This window comes from Neophocaena asiaeorientalis, unplaced genomic scaffold (genome assembly GCF_003031525.2).
Source record: "Neophocaena asiaeorientalis asiaeorientalis breed wild unplaced genomic scaffold, Neophocaena_asiaeorientalis_V1.1 scaffold150, whole genome shotgun sequence".
Taxonomy (NCBI): Eukaryota; Metazoa; Chordata; class Mammalia; order Artiodactyla; family Phocoenidae; genus Neophocaena; species Neophocaena asiaeorientalis.
Window position 1 is genome coordinate 295,644 of NW_020176571.1, and position 16,766 is coordinate 312,409.

Consider the following 16,766-nt stretch of genomic DNA (forward strand, 5'->3'; position numbering starts at 1 on the left):
CCTGCCGGCGGCCCTTTTTCCCACCTGGGATCCTCCAACGAGATGGTGCGTCCACGGGAGCGGAGGTGCTCTTCACCCTCGGTCCCCAGGGTCACGAGCTTCGAGCCTGTGCTTGGCGGGGCTGCCCCGGCCCGTGTGACCCATCTCGCCCTCCATTCACCCTCTGTGCGCTGGCCCCAAGGTGTCATCCCTCCCTTCCCGCCTGGCGGGTGCCTTGCCGGGAGCCTCTGCCTGTGCCCCTGGCTTTGAGCCACCCCCTTCTCCGTTCTGTGGCCCCCTCACTGGGTTCTGTGGTCACTTCTGCAGCAGTTCTGAGTCCGAGATGGAGGAGGAGGAACCCCCACTGCCCCCCTCGGACCTGGGCGGCGTTCCCTGGAAGGAGGCCGTGAGGATCCACGCTCTTCTGAAAGGAAGGAGTGAAGAGGAGCTCGAGGCCTCCAGGAGCTTCGCGGCTGGGGAGGAGGATGCGGAGGACGCGGGGGACGAGGAGGACGAGGAAGACGAGGAGGACGCGTCTAGTGAAGGTCAGAGTAAAGCCTCTTCTCCCGACCCGACCCGCGTGTGGGAGGCTTCTGTGGCCGGGCTCACGTGGCATGCCTCGCACAGGCCCCAGGGGGCCCATGAAGGGCTGTCCGGGTAGAGCTGCACGCAGAGGCAGATGAGGGCCTCCTCCAGGTCAGGCCACTCGTCCTGTCCTGTTCCAGCTAAAGGAACGAAGGGAATGTAGCTTTCTGGGGGTTCCCTGGCTCCTGGTCCTGGACGTCGGAGGCTGCCGAGCATTGAGGAGGTAGGGCCCCCCAGGAGGGGTCACCGGTGGTGCGTGGTGACGTGTGGGACCCGTGTCCTGGTAGGTCAGTCAGGCTGGCTCTGAGATGCCTCTTGTCTCGCACTCGAGGTGTTGGGTCCTGCCCCATCCGCCTGTGTGATCCCAGGTGGTGAGGAAGAGCTTCCTGGGCTCCTTCTCTGGCCTTTGTCGGAGGGTCATTCTCCCTGTCCCGGCTGCACCGGGCCTGGAGTGGTGAGCAGGGCCAGGCAGGCAGAGCCCTGAGTCCGCGGGAACTCGTGTCTGCTTAGGCCGTGCTTTCCGTGTGGGGTGTGGGCAGGATGAGGAGGACGTGAGCCGTTAGCCAAGGAGCCTGGCCCGTGGGGCTGGCCCTGGAGGGCTCTGCGCCTTGCAGGCCTATCTCTCTGTTCCTCCTGGAGTTCCCTGTGCTCGCGGCCAGTCCCAGCCCGGGCTCGTTCGCTCCAGCTCAGTGAGGGCCAGGCACTGACCGGGCAGGGTGCGCGTTACCCGTGGTCCTCAGCTGGCAGTGGAGCCCTGAGCTGGCGGCCCTGACGAGGTCAGGCGGCAGAGGTGGGGCCTCCCTCGGGCTCCTGGAGCCCCCGTGGCCCCGGTCCTGCTGTGTAGGCCTCCCTCCCACCCGGAGGTTGGGGTGGGACCCCAAGGCAGCACGTGGGGCCTGCACACCACCCTCGTGTGAGGAGTGGGGGGATGGCGTCCGGGCTGCTTCCTCTGCCGGCTGTGTCTGTAGAGCCGAGTGCCCTGGCGTGAGTCAGTGGGGATCGTGTGCATGGCCCGCCCCAGGGGACACAGCCAGGGGTCGGGGCGTGGTGCACCCTGTTCAGGAAAGCTTGGCCCTGCTTCCCTCCCGAGACCTGATCTCCTGGACGTGGAAGTAGCGTCCGGCTCCAGCCTGCGGGAACGGGCTTGGAGTGGAGGAATCTGGGGATGACTCTTCTCTCTGTCCTCTCCTCCCCGTCTGCCCCCACGCGGTGCTTTGCTGTGGGTGTGGAAGGAGAGTACTGGCCCCGGGACAGAGAACTCCTGCAAGGCCAGCTGCTGGGGCACCTGCCAGAGGAAGAGGACATGGGTACACGTGAAGGTACCTCTGCCCACCTCCACCCCGGCCCCTGGCAGCCGTCCAGCCGCCCCCGAGAGCAGGTCCCCTGTGGAGAGACGGGGTTTCCTAGAGCTGCAGTGGCGGGCGAGGCATCCACCCCTGGGTGCCCCTGTGCCCCTTGACCATTTGCTGCCAGTCCCTCATCCGGTTACGACTCAGCTCCTCCTCTGATGTGAGCCGAGCACCCCACGTCACAGTCAACTCTCAGAAGTGGCGGGGCCAGCACAGGCGCCCGGAGCCCCTCCCCTGTGCCTGGGCGATGAGTCCCCAAGGCTGCATGCACTGGCGACACGCAGGCGTGCCCCAGGGAGAAGGCTCGCTGTCTTCCCCTGCTTGCCTGGAAGGTGGAGAAGGGGCCTGCGTTTCCTCCTTGACTTAATGTCTTGGTCCGAAGACAGTCGGGCTCTCTGGTGGCTGCTGTGACTCAGCCCCGTCCAGCACCACCAAGGCCCCTCGACCCTAGAGAAGCCCTTAGAGGCCAGCGGCTCCCAAGAGAGCACACGGGCTGCGACCCCACGCCCAGCACAGCCCCCATCCACGTTCGGTGGCCTTAGCGGTGAGTTCTGCCCACGTCACGTTCCCTGTTGCTTGGAGATTAGGAGGTTGTCGTTTTCATGATGAAGCCAAAGCCAAAGCCAGGTTGCCCAGTTAGACTGTAGAGAGTCCTTCTGATCAGGTGGTACCCGCTCTTGCTGCCCGAGAAGCCACCCTCCCTCCTATAGGGTCCCCTCCCCCAAGTTGCTGGCTGTCCCTCATTTTAACCCAACTGTATGGCATGGTCCAAGCACTGATGATGGGAGCCTTCGGGGCAGGGGTGCATGCAGATTCCTTGGGCCCCCGAGAGCAAGAACAGCCTGAAGGCGGGGTCCCTGGTGAGTTCTCACCTGGCTAAGAAGCCGAGCCTTACGTCCAGGGGTGGGTCAGCGGGGCCCCTGGTGAGTTCTCACCTGGCTAAGACGCCGAGTCTTACGTCCAGGGGTGGGTCAGTGGGGCACCAGTATCGTGTTCGGGAAGAGGGCTTTGACCTCAGAAAGGGCAAAGAGGGGTTTACTTCTTGTTGCCGTGAACTCCCAGTGCTCTGGGGTCTGCAGGACAGGCTCCGCTTCCTCCCCACCGCAGCCTTCTCTGAGCCCACCCCCGCCCCAGCCCAGAATATGCTGCATGAGGCCCATTGTAGAAGGGGATGTTTTCCTCTTTAGCTGCAGAAGATAAAAACTAGAATCCCAGCAGCGTCACTGTCTGCCCCACGTGAGCCGGCTGCCCTGTCCCGCCCCACCTCTGTGTCCACGCGGCAGGGGGCCATAGGCACGGGCTGTGTGGCCAACAGAGCCACGTACTTGGGACCTTGGGAGGCTGGCCCTGCAGAGGCCAGTTGTGACCCGCTCTTTTCTCCTAACTGGGCACTTGGGTCCCTCAGACGCAGTTAAGATGAAAAGAGCTTCAGAAAGGAAGGTACTTTCTGCATCGGAGGGGAGTGTAGGCCTCTCTTCATCCACATTGACAGCTGCATGAGGCTTGAAGGGACTGAATCAAGTTGAACGAGTAGAAGTCGGGCGTGTGTGCTTGTGCGCGTGTGTGCGCGTGTGCTTATTCTCAGTCCTTGCCTCTTTCTGATTCAAACTGATCCTGGCAAGTATGGTAACTTTTCCTTCTGTTTCCTCTCCTGTGGTGTTTGATCCTTCCTTCCCTGGCCTGTTTACTTTCTCCTTCCTTCCTTCCCGTCATCTCTCCCTTCCTCATCTCCTCTGCCCCTCGAACCTGGTGCACTAGCTGGGAGCTCAAGGCTGCAGCAGCTCGTAAATCCAGCCGATCCCTTGGAGATCCAGGCTGACGTGCACTGGACGCACATCCGTGAGAGCCAGGAGGAGCAAGTGTCACCAGCCTCTGAGTCCCCTCCTTCCAGAGGTAACTCCTCCAGGTGCAGGGTGCCTGGCACCCCTGTCCCGCTTCCCCTCGGGCTGCCGGGGACTCTCCTGTAGGGCGGGGCCCCCAGGCTCCTCACAAGTAAGAGCCAGCGGAGCATGTCTGTTCCCTGGGCTCTCGTCAGAGGATATGTGAAGTCTCGGTGGGTAAGAGGTGGGCTGTTGTCCGCTGACGCGAAACAGTGAACTTGACGTTGGGAAAACCAAGAACTTGCTGACGTTGCGCATGTCACTAGGCAGGGCTCTTCCTTCTCCACTTGGAGGGTGTCCTGTGCTTCTCCTCGTGTGGTGTGTCTCGGTGTGAGTGTGCACGGACAGGATGGGGTCAAGGGACCATATCTTGGACTGAAGTAAAGTTTTAAGAAGCAATTTATATCCAGGAGGCCTCTGAAGGAGCATCTTTACCAGCTCTAGGTTTTAGGGGAGGTGCTCTGCATCCCACGGCAGGACGATGATGAACCTTGCTCTGGCTTCTTTGAAGGAAGGAAAGGAAAACCTGGAGACCGTGCCCGCCTTGGTGCTCCGTCCTCTGTCTCTTGCTCACCTGTCTCCACGTTTGCACTCGGTGCCTGTTGGGGACACAGCCTGCAGGGTGCCAAGGGCGCAGAGTGGGTGGCCCGGCCTTCATGGGAGTTAGCCACCTTCGCCGCAGGCAAGGCCCACCTCTTTAACCACGTTTGCGGCCGCGTAAACACCCAGCAGCTCCGCAGGAGCCGAGAGAGAGCCTGCTGACCGGGGACGCCCCCTTGACCCTCCCGTGCTCTCTCTCCTCTCCCTGTCCCGACACCCCGCTTGCCCCTGGTCGGGGCCGGACGGGCCTCGGGCTGTAACGTCGTCCGTCTCTCTTCCGTGTGGACCACAGGAGGACCTCTGCTCTCCTCGCCGGGAACGCTTACTCCCGTGTAACTTTGTATTTATCGTCTGTTTCAAATTCAGGGCCCGACCTTCCCTCCGTTCGCCGTGCAGCAGTGCAGGCCTGGCTGGAGTCGGTCTCCGGAGGTTGTTGGGTGATGTTCGTTCTCTGCCCGCTCACCATAACCACTCTCTCGGCAGCTCTGCTGGTCCCTTAACTCTGGACTTCCAGTGCTGCCGCTAGTGCATGCGCGGCGGAGGGCGGGGGCACGTGCATGCCTCGCTCAGGCCGCCGCCCTTGCATGGACCAGACACGCCACGCGCCCTCCTGGGAAAACCAGAGCAGAGCAGTAGTGCAGTCGGGCGGGGGCGGGTGTCGTTTTGTTAGCAGACATAGAGTGAAACCGAAGCCGAAGGACTGTGCACAGCACTGAGGCTCAGAGTCCGCAGCAATGAGGCTGGACAGTGGCTGGGTGTGGGCTGGAGGATCCTCGCAACAGTCAGTTACGCTCCTGTGGTGCCACGACTGAGGCAGTCAGTGCTGGGGTGAGGGCCACGAGGGAGCCGAGAGACCTTGCTTGTCCTCAGTGCACTTTTCGGTGGGGGGGCGTTTCTCAGTGAGGGGCTCTGGCATCCGGGCAGGACGTGGGACAAGCTTGGCCCCCACCGGTTGTGAAATGCAGAAGGGCTGGTTGCCCCGCCAGCCGCCTGCCAGCCGCCCGTTATCCTCCTCGGCTCACAGGTCAGGAGGCACCTTCACGCCGAGCCGTAGAGAGGGCTGCGGTCACCCTCTTCTAGTTAGTTTTGTCCCCAGGACGGTTGGACGAGGCTGAGGTATCGGGACGCCCCAGCGGCCGCTGAATAGACCAGAGCTGAGCGTGTCGGCGCCGCCTGCTTCCTTGTGTGTGGCTGCTTCTAGCACCCGCTCCATCCTAACTTGGATTAACCCCCAGTTCCCTCCCTCAAGCTATGTCTCTTTCAGCGTTGCTGCTGCTGCATTGATGCTTGTCGTGTATTTTGATACGTGTGACAGTCGTTCCTTTCAGGGTGCCGCTGAGGACCGTAGACTCCTAACCCCGAGTCTGCGCAGATGTTTCTCTGAGTAGGAGAACCGCTGGGGGCCGCAGGGCCAGGTCTGGGCTTGGGCTGCTCTAGTGTCCTGTGTCTGGAGCCACGCCAGGCTGGGGAGTCCGTGTCACTCTTGCTTCCGACGGACTTGCCAACACAAACGTGTAAAATTGCCTCTCGATGCCCGGTCACTCACAGACTAATTGTAGCACGCGTGTGGGCCCGGCGGGCGCCCGCCGTGGGGTGGGCCCGGGTTCTGTCCCCATCAGCGGCCAGCTCGCTGTCCCACAGGAAGCACCGGGAGGGGAGGCTTGTTTGCCTCAGAAGTCCCCTCCGCTGGTGTGTGTGAGGGAGCAGCAGTGCCGGCGCACAGAGGTCTCAGTCTGTGGAAGTAGCTGAGCGCTCTCCCCAGGACTGGTCCTGGCAAATGCCGTCGTCACAGCAGGGCGTCCTGGCCCTGCCTCGTCCGTCCCACACCGATTTCATAGCACTCTCCCGAGCGGGTGTGCACCATCGCCTCGTCTTAATAAGCTGAGTGCACAGGAGGGGCGGTGAGGATACGTAACAGCTTAAGGAATTATTTAACAACACCAGGACTCACCCACATGCCACCTGGGTCAAGAAATACATTCCTAGCACCTAGAGGTGCCCGCCTCCAGGCCGTCACGGCTGTCTTGTCCCCAGTTTCCTCGTGCTCTCACCCTGTGGCCACTCACGGTCACTGCTGGGCACTGCACAGCCCCGGGCGCCGGGGATGCGGCTTCACGAGGCTGGGCTGCTGGCCATCGAGGGTCTCATGGTCCTTTGGCCTGGCCTTGCGTTTCCGCGGGCTCCTCTGCTGCGCAGCCTGCCGGGCTTGACCCTGAGACCAAGTATGTGCGGGTCAAAGGCCAGCCCCTTTCCTGAAAGGAGACCCGAGAAGAGCCCCCAGGGCACCCCCAGGAGGAGGGACCCCTGGTCCAGGCGGCACAATGCGTCTGTGGCTGCTTCCTGCTGCCTTCTTGTAACCTGGACTGTAGTCTGAGTTCTTGTGCAGGGTTAGGAACAGGTGTGAGTGTGTGTGTGTGTGTGTGTGTGTGTGTGTGTGAGAGTGTGAGTGTGTACGTCAGCCTCCTTGCTCAGGAGAAATGAAGCTTTGCCGCATTTTGCGGCGCTGAAGGGCTGGTCTTGAGTCCAAAAAAACGAACTTTCCACGTCCCCTTGTCCCTCTCTTACGCTTAAAAAAAGTACATGTCTAAATTCTCCCAAGCGGGGCTGCAGCCCTGCCGGTCGGTCACCCCCCTGCACACGGCACTGGTGCCAGGCTGAGCGGTGGGGCTGCAAACAGATCCCCCAGCTGCCTGGGCTCCGTGTCTTCCCTGAAAGGCAGGGTTAGCGGCCCCCTCGAGGGTTAAGCGGCTCGTGCACGCTGCGGTGGGTGCAGGGCCCTGCTGCCACGTTTGCAGCTGGGTACCTTCCTGATCCGTGTTCAGGAGGCCCCACCCAGCCTGGCCCCGCCCTGCCCTCGGAGCCCTCCCGGCCCACCGACCCCCACCCAGGCAGGCTTCTCCCCTCTCCTCCTTGCGGTCGTCACATGACAGCCCTGGGAGCCCCCTGCCCACACGTCTGTCGTCTGTCTGTCCGTCTCTCTCCTCTTCCTTCCTTTGAACATCTCTGCCTTGCAGTCCCGTTTGACGAGGACGACCTGGAGGAAGATGTGGACTCAGAGCCAGCAGAGATAGAAGGCGAGGCAGCGGAGAATGGGGATACGGGGGACACTGGCGCAGAGCTGGGCGATGGTACGGGGACCCCAGAGCCTCCCCCAACCGTGGTGCCCGCCTTCTTCCTCCCGGGGAGGGGCCCGCAGTGGTCTGAGCTCAGGGAAGACAGAACACACATTAAGACGAAAGTGAGGTGCTCAGAGGAGCGGCCATTAGGGCTCCCGGTTCCTTCCTTGTTCGGCCACTAATCTGAAGATGTGTCGTTTCACCCACCCTTTGGACGTGGGCTGCGCTCGTTAAGTCTTGGGGAGAAACCGAGCAGATTCGGGGCTTCCTACGAGGCCTTTAATCCAGCTGCTGCCTCTGGAAGCTGGTACGAGGAGGAGATGGCGTTGAGGGGGAGGGGCAGGGACTGGGCTGGGAGGTGAGAACGGGCGGGGCTGGGCCGGGAGGGCTCCGAGTCCCCGAGGCTGGTCCTTCCTGTGGAGCCGTCCGTGTGCTCAGGAAGGCCCGCACCCTCAAAAGAGAGGAGGTGCCACGGGCGTCCTGGGGCTCCGCGTCACAGAGGATGCCGTGTTGATGGACGAGTCTCAGGAGGGGGACCAGCGGGCAGCGCCTGGCCGGGATGCAGAGCCGGCTGGACCTCACGCTGCAGTTGGTGGCCTGGCGGCTGTCCTCTGGGGAGCCGGGAGCCTGGCAAGGAGCACAGCCTCACTTGAGATCTGTGCTCACTTCCCTCGGCAGGTCAGCACTGGTCGGACGACGTGCCGTCAGAGGCCGACACGGAGCTGCAGCAGGTGGCGGCGGGAGTGGGACTGGAGCTGCGGGTGTCTGAAGGCGAGGAGGAGCCACTGCCGGCCTTGGCGAGGCGCCCAGAGAGAGGTCTGCGTGCGAGCCCCTGCCCTCCCCTCCCTGCACGGCCCCTTCCCCTATGGCACCTGTGCAGCTCACCTTTGGACCTTTGGATGCAGATCCTACGCTGGTGACATGGCCGCGGCCGGGACGCCCTGGGAGCAGCCCCGCTGCAGTGCGAGCGGGTGTTTCCTCTTGCAAATCCTGCGTCTGTTTTCTCAGGTCGCTCCCAAGTCTCCAGCCCCAGCCGGTCCCCTGAGGAGCACTCGGTCCTGTCCTCCCCAACCCACAGCCCCAGGGCACAGGTAAGGATTTGGGGCCCACTTTGGAGGCAGAGCTGATGGGACTCCTTAGGGGCCTTGGTGTGAACCCAGTTTTTTTATTCCCTGTGCTGATGGGCTGTTGAAAACAGGAGTGGCCCTGGGGCTCCGGCCCAGTGTGGCCTGCTGTGCGCCAATCCCACCGCTGAGCTTCCCACTACTGTTCTCTGTGTGTCCATACAGCATACCGTTTTAACATAAATTTATTTTTAAGTTAAAACAGTAATATTTGTGGGATTACTGGTTTGATACAACAGATGTGTTTTTTCTCGATATTATGCTAAAATGAATGTATGATTTTCTAAATTAAAAATACTTGTCCAGGTGACCAGTGGTCTTTGAACTACGCACTGCAGGACGCTCCATAAATACATAGTAACACTGTGTCCTGTGGAGCACGTTTAGGGGAGGCCATCTAGAGGGCGGCCGGAGCTTGAGGCCTGGGGCTACTTGGCTTGGTCTTTGGGGTCCTGAGGAGCAAGGTGATTTGGGGGGTTTCATCTGCAATGAGGCCGGGGCGTGGAGGGAAGGACAGTCCGGGAGGCAGACTGCGATTGATGCTGTTTTAAGTCTCACGTCAGAGACCTCGGAGCTCTGGGGCTGGTCGTTAGCATCCTTTGGCTGGTGTCAGTTCAGGGCCCAAAGAACCAGATGCGTTTGGGATGAACCAAACCTGAAAGCTTCACATGTTCACTGGGTGAGGGGCTCTGAAGCTTGACAGACGGATCAAAACGGGGGGTGTTCTCCTGGCCCTTGATCGTGGCCCCCCACATGGAGAGGGTGTTTCAGGAAGCTCAGGTCCTTGGCGGGAGAGCATGCCCATCAGAGCCCTGCCTGCTAAGCAGCTCCTGTCACCTTGCTTTCCCACAGGGCACCCGAGCCCCGCGCGCCTCTGCAGCCGCCATGAGGGGGTTGCCCGCGGAGAGCCCTGTGCCAGAGCCAGAGCCAGAGCTCGCCCATGGGGAGCCCACAGCCGGCACCCCCGTCCAATCGCAGCCTGAAGCCAGGACGCCGCCCTCACCTGCAAGCCCACAGCGCCGGTCCCCGCTGGCCCCCCTCCCCATCTGCTCCCAGCCTCAGCCGTCCGCCGAGGCCACCGTGCCGTCCCCCACCGTGTCCCCCATCCGCTTCCAGCCTGTGCCGGCCAGAACCTCCACCCCCCTGGCCCCCCTCCCCGTGAAGAGCCAGGGGGTCACCAAGGACACACTGGGCAGCCCCCTCCCTGGGGACGAGGCCCTGAGACGCAGCGACCTGGTGGCAGAGTTCTGGATGAAGAGCGCAGAGATCCGCCGCAGCCTGGGGCTCACGCCCGTGCGACGGGGCCCTGGACCCGAGCCCGCGTTCCAGCCCGTGCCCCTGCAGGCCGGTCGAGCTGAGAAGCTCCCCCAGGGCGAGGGACCCTGGCTTCTGAAACCCACACCTGTCCCCGGGAGGCTGGGGCCGCCTGCCGCCAGGGGGACCCAGCCCTCCCCGCCCACCCCGGGGTCCCCACCTGGCAGGGAGCCAAAGGGCGTCCGGGCGGAGCACAGAGACCTGTCCAGCAGCTCGGGGCTGGGCCTGCAGGGCAGCTCCTCCCGCACCAGGACGCCCGGCAGCCAGAGCTTCAGCACCTCTGACTCCACCATGCTCACGCCCCCCTCCAGCCCGCCGCCCCCAAGGCACCGAAGCCATTTGTGGAGAGCGTGGACGAGATCCCCTTTGCGGACGATGTGGAGGACACGTATGACGACCGCACGGAAGACTCGAGTCTGCAGGAGCCCTTCTTCACGCCCCCCTCCCGCTGGCCCTGCCCCGAGCAGCCCCTGGCCCAGGAGAGAGGCCGGGGGCCTGAGAGTGGGCTCCCGCCACAGAAGCGGGGGCTGCCGCTGGTCTCCGCCGAGGCCAAGGAGCTGGCAGCTGAGCGTATGCGCGCCCGGGAGAAGTCAGTGCGGAGCCCGGCGCTGAGGGATGCCATGGCCCGGCAGCTGAGCAGGATGAAGGAGATGGACACCGTAGCCACCGCCCCCAGGGCCCCCAGGACCCCGGCACCCCGTAGAGCCACCGCCGTGCCCCCCAAGGGCCCCGAGGAGCCCACCCCAACGCACAAACCCACGAGTGAGGAGGTCCCGTCCCCTCCCTCGGACTCAGGGGGCCTGGACGGCTCGGTTACCTCGTCTGAGGGCTCCAGCGGGAAGAGCAAGAAGAGATCGTCCCTCTTCTCCCCCAGAAGAAACAAGAAAGAGAAGAAGCCCAAGGGTGACGGCCGGCCCGCGGAGAGGCCCAGCCCCAGCGCCCTGGAGGAAGCAGCAGCCAAGCCCAGGTCCCTGTGGAAGTCCGTCTTCTCCGGGTACAGGAAGGACAAGAAGAAGAAGGGCGATGGCAGGTCCCGCCCCAGCACCCCTTCCAGCGGGACCACTGTGGACACTGGCAAGCCGGGGGCGTCTCCCGCCACGAGAGCAGGTACAGCAGCACGGGGGCCCCTCCCGGGCAGAGCGCACGGTGCGGTCTCTGCAGCCCCCGTAGCTCCCTTGAAAGACCCGCTTCCCATTCTGCCCCCTCCCCTGGGGCTTCCTAGGGAGAAGGAAACTAAACCCAGGCCCTTCTGAAACCAGCGTGCCGCTGGGCGGGGGCCGTGGGGGGGCTGTGACTTCCCAGGGAGGGCCTGATGGTGAGTGGCTGGGCGCTGGCTCCAGACGGGGCCCCTTTGGTGCGTGTGGGCCCAGTCCCGCCCGGATGTGCGTCAGCATCCAGGCTCGTGGCTCCGGATGCGGGACAGACCCAAACCGGGGAGAACCACACCTCCGTTCCCCTGCCCTGGGCTGCCGTGGGTGTGGAAGTGGGGAGAGTACCCCGTGTGGCCACTGGTCACTGTCCCTGCTCTGCCTCTGCCCCCGCAGAGCTGCGGCCCCGACGCCAGCTGAGCTGCTCGGAGGACTCGGACATCTCCAGCGACGATGTCCTGGAGCGGACGTCCCAGAAGTCCAGGAGAGAGGTGGGTGGGCCGCGGCTGCGACTCCGTCCCCTGTTCAGCGCCTCACCCCAGCCGACGCACGGCTGAACCCCGTGCCTGGCCCGTGTCCAGGCCAAGACACGGCGGGAGCTCTCCTCTGGGCCCGAGCCGCCTGTGTCAGGGCCAGTCTGAGGGGGAGCGCGTCCCTCTGACCACAGCTGTCCCCGGGCCCCAGGCGCCCTCCTCATCCACGCCGACAGCGAGTCTGGGACCCCAGCCCTAGGATCCCACGAGCTCCCTGTCGCCGGGGGCCGTGTAGGGAACTCTGAAGTCAGGGCTGCGCCCAGGACGTGCTGACCTGGCACGACGTTATGTCCGGGTACGTGATAACGTCACCCCGGTTTCGCCCCGAGTACGCTATTGGAGCGCGGGAGCTGCGTGGGAAGCATCTTGTGCTGAGGACACATGAGCTCCGTCTGTGGGGGAAAGGGCTGTGTCGTCTGCAGGCGACTCAGGAGAAGAGGCACAGGTTGGCGAGGGTGTCGTCCGCCTCTCCGTCTCCTGCAGGTCTGAGCATCTTCAGAGTAAGAACTGAGGGGCGTGGGACGCCCCCAGAGCATGGGGCTGCATCAGCCGGCGGGTGGGGAGCCTCCTGCAGACCCCCATGGGAGCCTCGGGTCCGCGCAGTGGGGCACGTGGTTCCTCGACCCTGCTTCAGGCGGCTGTGAAACAAACCTGAGTTTCGTTTCATTTAAAAAAGCAAAAAACTAACTAAAAATGACTTATTTTTATTTAAAATGTTTATATAGAAAAATTAATACAGATTTTAAAAAAATCACCTGTAGCCCTGTCAACAAGAGATAACTCATGTTTCCCACTTTGCCTCAGTTTGACTCAAATACAACCAAACCATGCGGCCTGGCCCACTGGCCCGGGAGCTGGCAGCCACGTTCCCTGGGCTGAACCCCCAGAAGTCGGTGAAGCACCAGCGCGTTTCTTTTTTTAAGTGAAGTGTAGTTGATTTACAGTGTTGTGTTAGTCTTAGGTGTGCAGGAAAGGGATCTAGTTATACATATATGTGTGTATATATATATATTCTTTTTGAGATTCTTTTCCATTATAGGTTATTACAGAGTGTTGAGTAGAGTTCCCTGTGCTGTATAGTAGGCCCTTGTTTATTATTTATTTTATATATAGTAGTGTGTGTCTGTCAATCCCAGACTCCTAATTTATCCCTCCCCCACTTCCCATTTGGTAACAATTTTTTTCTATGTCTGTGAGTCTATTTCTGTTTTGTATATAAGCCCATTTGTGTCATTTTTTTAAGATTCCACATATAAGTGATATCATATGGTATTTGTCTTTCTCTGTCTGGCTTACTTCACTTAATGTGATAATCTCCAGGTCCATCCACGTTGTCACAAATGGCATTATTTCATTCCTTCTTATGGCTGAGTAATATTTCGCTGTATATATGTGCCATGTCTTCTTTATCCATTCCTCTGTCGAAGGACATTTAGGTTGCTTCCGTGTCTTGGCTATTGTACATAGTGCTGCAATGAACATAGGGATGCACGTATCTTTTCGAATTATGGTTTTCTCTGGATATATGCCCAGGAGTGGGATTGCTGGATGATGTGGTAGGTCTATTTTTAGTTTTTAAGGAACCTCCATACTGTTCTCCATAGCGGCTGCCCCATTTACATTCCCACCAACAGTGTAGGAGGGTTCCCTTTTCTCCACATCATCTCCAGCATTTATTATTTGTAGGCTTTTTGATGATGGCCATTCTGACCAGTATGAGGTGATACCTCATTCTGGTTTGGATTTGCATTTCTCTCATAATTAGCGATGATGAACATCTTTTCATGTGCCTGTTGGCCATCTGTATGTCTTTGGAGAAATGTCTGTTGAGGTCTTCTGACCATTTTTTGATTGGGCTGTTTGTTTTTTTGATATCAAGCTGTATGAGCTATTTGTATATTTTGGAGATTAACTCCTTGTTGGTCTCATGGTTTGCAAATATTTTCTCCCAGTCCGTTGGTTGTCTTTTTGTTTTGTTTATGGTTTCCTTTGCTGTGCAGAAGCTTTTGAGTTTAATTAGATCCCATTTGTTTATTTTTGCTTTTATTTCCATTACTCTGGGAGATGGATCCAAAAAAAAATTGCTGTGATTTATGTCAAAGAATGTTCTGCCTATTTTTCCTCTGGGGGTTTTATAGTATCTGGTCTTACATTTAGGTCTTTAATCCATTTTTTTTGTTTTGTTTTTTAGTTTGTTTTTTTATATAGCAGGTTTTAATTAGTTGTCTATTTTATGCATATTAGTGTACATATGTCAATCCCAATCTCCCAGTTCATCCCACCACCACCACTACCACCCCACCACCCCCTCCGCTCTCCTACCTTGCTGTCCGTACGTTTGTTCTCTACATCTGAGTCTCAGTTTCTGCCCTGCAAACCGGTTCATCTGTACCATTTTTCTAGGTTCCACAGGTATGTGTTGATATACGACATTTGTTTTTCTCTTTCTGACTTACTTCACTCTGTATGACAGTCTCTAGATGCATCCACATCTCTACAAGTGACCTAATTTCGTCCCTTTTTATGGCTGAGTAATATTCCATTGTATATACATGTACTACATCTTCTTTATCCATTCGTCTGTCGATGGACATTTAGGTTGCTTCCATGACCTGGCTATTATAAATAGTGCTGCAGTGAACATTGGGGTGAATGTGTCTTTTTGAATTATGGTTTTCTCAGGGTACATGCCCAGTAGTGGGATTGCTGGGTCATATGGTAGTTCTATGTTTAGTTTTTTAAGGAACCTCCATACTCTTCTCCATAGTGACTGTATCAATTTACATTCCCACCAACAGTGCAGGAGGGTTCCCTTTCCTCCACACCCTCTCCAGCATTTCTAGTCTGTAGATTTTCTGATGATGCCCATTCTAACTGGTGTGAGGTGATACCTCATTGTAGCTTTGATTTGCATTTCTCTAATAATTAGTGATGTTGAGCAGCTTTTCATGTGCTTCTTGGCCATCTGTATGTTTTCTTTGGAGAAATGTCTATTTAGGTCTTCTGCCCATTTTTGGATTGGGTGGTTTGTTTTTTAAATATTGAGCTGCATGAGCTGTTTATATATTTTGGAGATTAATCCTTTGTCGGTTGATTCATTTGCAAATATTTTCTCCCATTCTGAGGGTTGTCTTTTTGTCTTGTCTGTAGTTTCCTTTGCTTTGCAAAAGCTTTTAAGTTTCACTAGGTCCCATTTGTTTATTTTTGTTTTTATTTTCATTACTCTAGGAGGTGGATCAGAAAAGATCTTGCTGAGATTTATGTCAAAGAGTGTTCTGCCTATGTTTTCCTCGAAGAGTTTTATAGTGTCCAGTCTTACATTTAGGTCTCTAATCCATTTTGAGTTTATTTTTGTGCATGGTGTTAGGAAGTGTTCTAATTTCATTCTTTTACATGTAGCTGTCCAGTTTTCCCAGCACCACTTATTGAAGAGGCTGTCTTTTCTCCATTGTATATCCTTGCCTCCTTTGTCATAGATAAGTTGACCATAGGTGTGTGGGTTTATCTCTGGGCTTTCTATACTGTTCCATTTATCTTTATTTCTGTTTTTGTGCCAGTACCATGCTGTCTTGATTACTGTAGCTTTGTAGTATAGTCTGAAGTCAGGGAGTCTGATTCCTCCAGCTCCGTTTTTTTCCCTCAAGACTGCTTTGGCTATTCGGGGTCTTTTGTGTCTCCATACAAATTTTAAGAGTTTTTGTTCTACTTCTGTAAAAAATGCCTTCTTTTTTTTTTTCGCGGTATGTGGGCCTCTCACTGTTGTGGCCTCTCCCGTTGCGGAGCACAGGCTCCAGATGCGCAGGCTCAGCAGCCACGGCTCACAGGCCCAGCCGCTCCACGGCATGTGGGATCTTCCTGGACCGGGGCACGAACCCGTGTCCCCTGCATCGGCAGGGGGATTGTCAACCACTGCGCCACCAGGGAAGCCATGCCATATTTTAAATAAATTTATTTATTTTATTTATTTTTGGCTGTGTTGTGTCTTCGTTGCTGCTTGCACGCTTTCTCTAGCTGCGGCTAGTGGAGGCTACTCTTCATTGCGGTGCCTGGGTTTCTCATTGCAGTGGCTTCTCTTGTTGCGGAGCACGGGCTCTAGGCATGGGGGCTCAGTAGTTGTGGCTCGTGGGCTCTAGAGCGCAGACTCAGTAGTTGTGGCGCATGGGCTTAGTTGCTCTGTGGCATGTGGGATCTTCCCGGACCAGGGCTCAAACCTGTGTCCCCTGCATTGGCAGGCAGATTCTTAACCACTGCGCCCCCAGGGAAGCCCTTGAGTTTATTTTTGTGTATGGTGTTAGGGAAGGGTCTAATTTCATTCTTTTACATGTAGCTGTCCAGTTTTCCCAGCATCACTTATTGAAGAGACTGTTTTTTCTCCGTTGTATATCCTTGCCTCCTTTGTCATAGATTAGTTGACCACAGGTGCGTGGGTCTATTTCTGGGCTTTCTATCCTGTTCCATTGATCTATGTGTCTGTTTTTTGTGCCAGTACCATACTGTCTTGATTACTGTAGCTTTGTAGTATAGTCTGAAGTCAGGTAGCCTGATTCCTCCAGCTCCATTCTTCTTTCTTAAGGTTGTTTGGGCTATTCAATCACCCCCTTTAATTTGATAGATAAGTGCTGGTCCTCAGGCTGTAGTTACTAGTTCCTTTGGATTTTTTCATGTGCCACATGGGGAAATTACCTGTCTCCTTTTTAACTGCCTTGTTCTGATAATGAAAACCTTCCTCACTCTGGCTTGAGGCAGGATGTGCACACATGGCCAGGTGTGGCCTCTGGGAGGCCCTGACGTGGGAGAAGTGGCTGCCCCTCTCACTCCCTTCCTGCCTTTGAGCTATTTAATGGGGCTGCCAAGCACCTCTGTTCTAGGCTCAGTGGGTGAGAAGAGGCCACACTGACTGCCTGCAGTATCCCTGATGGAAGTCTGTTATTCGTGCCATTTAGGTCCCTTTCTTGGTGTATAATCGGGAGATGGCCACCCCCTCCCAGGGCCGCTGGGGCCTGTTCAGGGACACCAGCAGGACAGAGAACTTGGGTGACAGGCAGTCTGCCCGGGTCTCCCACCACCTGCCCCCAGCCATCACCCCGCAGTGTTCGGCCAGAGAGAGGAATCTGAACTTGCACAGAGAAAGAGCTCCT

General features: G+C 57.8%; 1 protein-coding gene across 1 annotated transcript in view; it reads left to right on the forward strand.

Moving 5' to 3' along the window:
• Positions 1-16,766, forward strand: part of MICAL3 (microtubule associated monooxygenase, calponin and LIM domain containing 3) — a 154,090-nt gene that overhangs the window by 116,920 nt on the left and 20,404 nt on the right. The window contains 9 exon segments of the mRNA XM_024733153.1: positions 307-524; positions 1,797-1,883; positions 3,672-3,806; positions 7,408-7,521; positions 8,188-8,325; positions 8,518-8,600; positions 9,486-10,269; positions 10,272-11,054; positions 11,492-11,586. Coding sequence (XP_024588921.1) covers positions 307-524; positions 1,797-1,883; positions 3,672-3,806; positions 7,408-7,521; positions 8,188-8,325; positions 8,518-8,600; positions 9,486-10,269; positions 10,272-11,054; positions 11,492-11,586 — 2,437 coding nt within the window.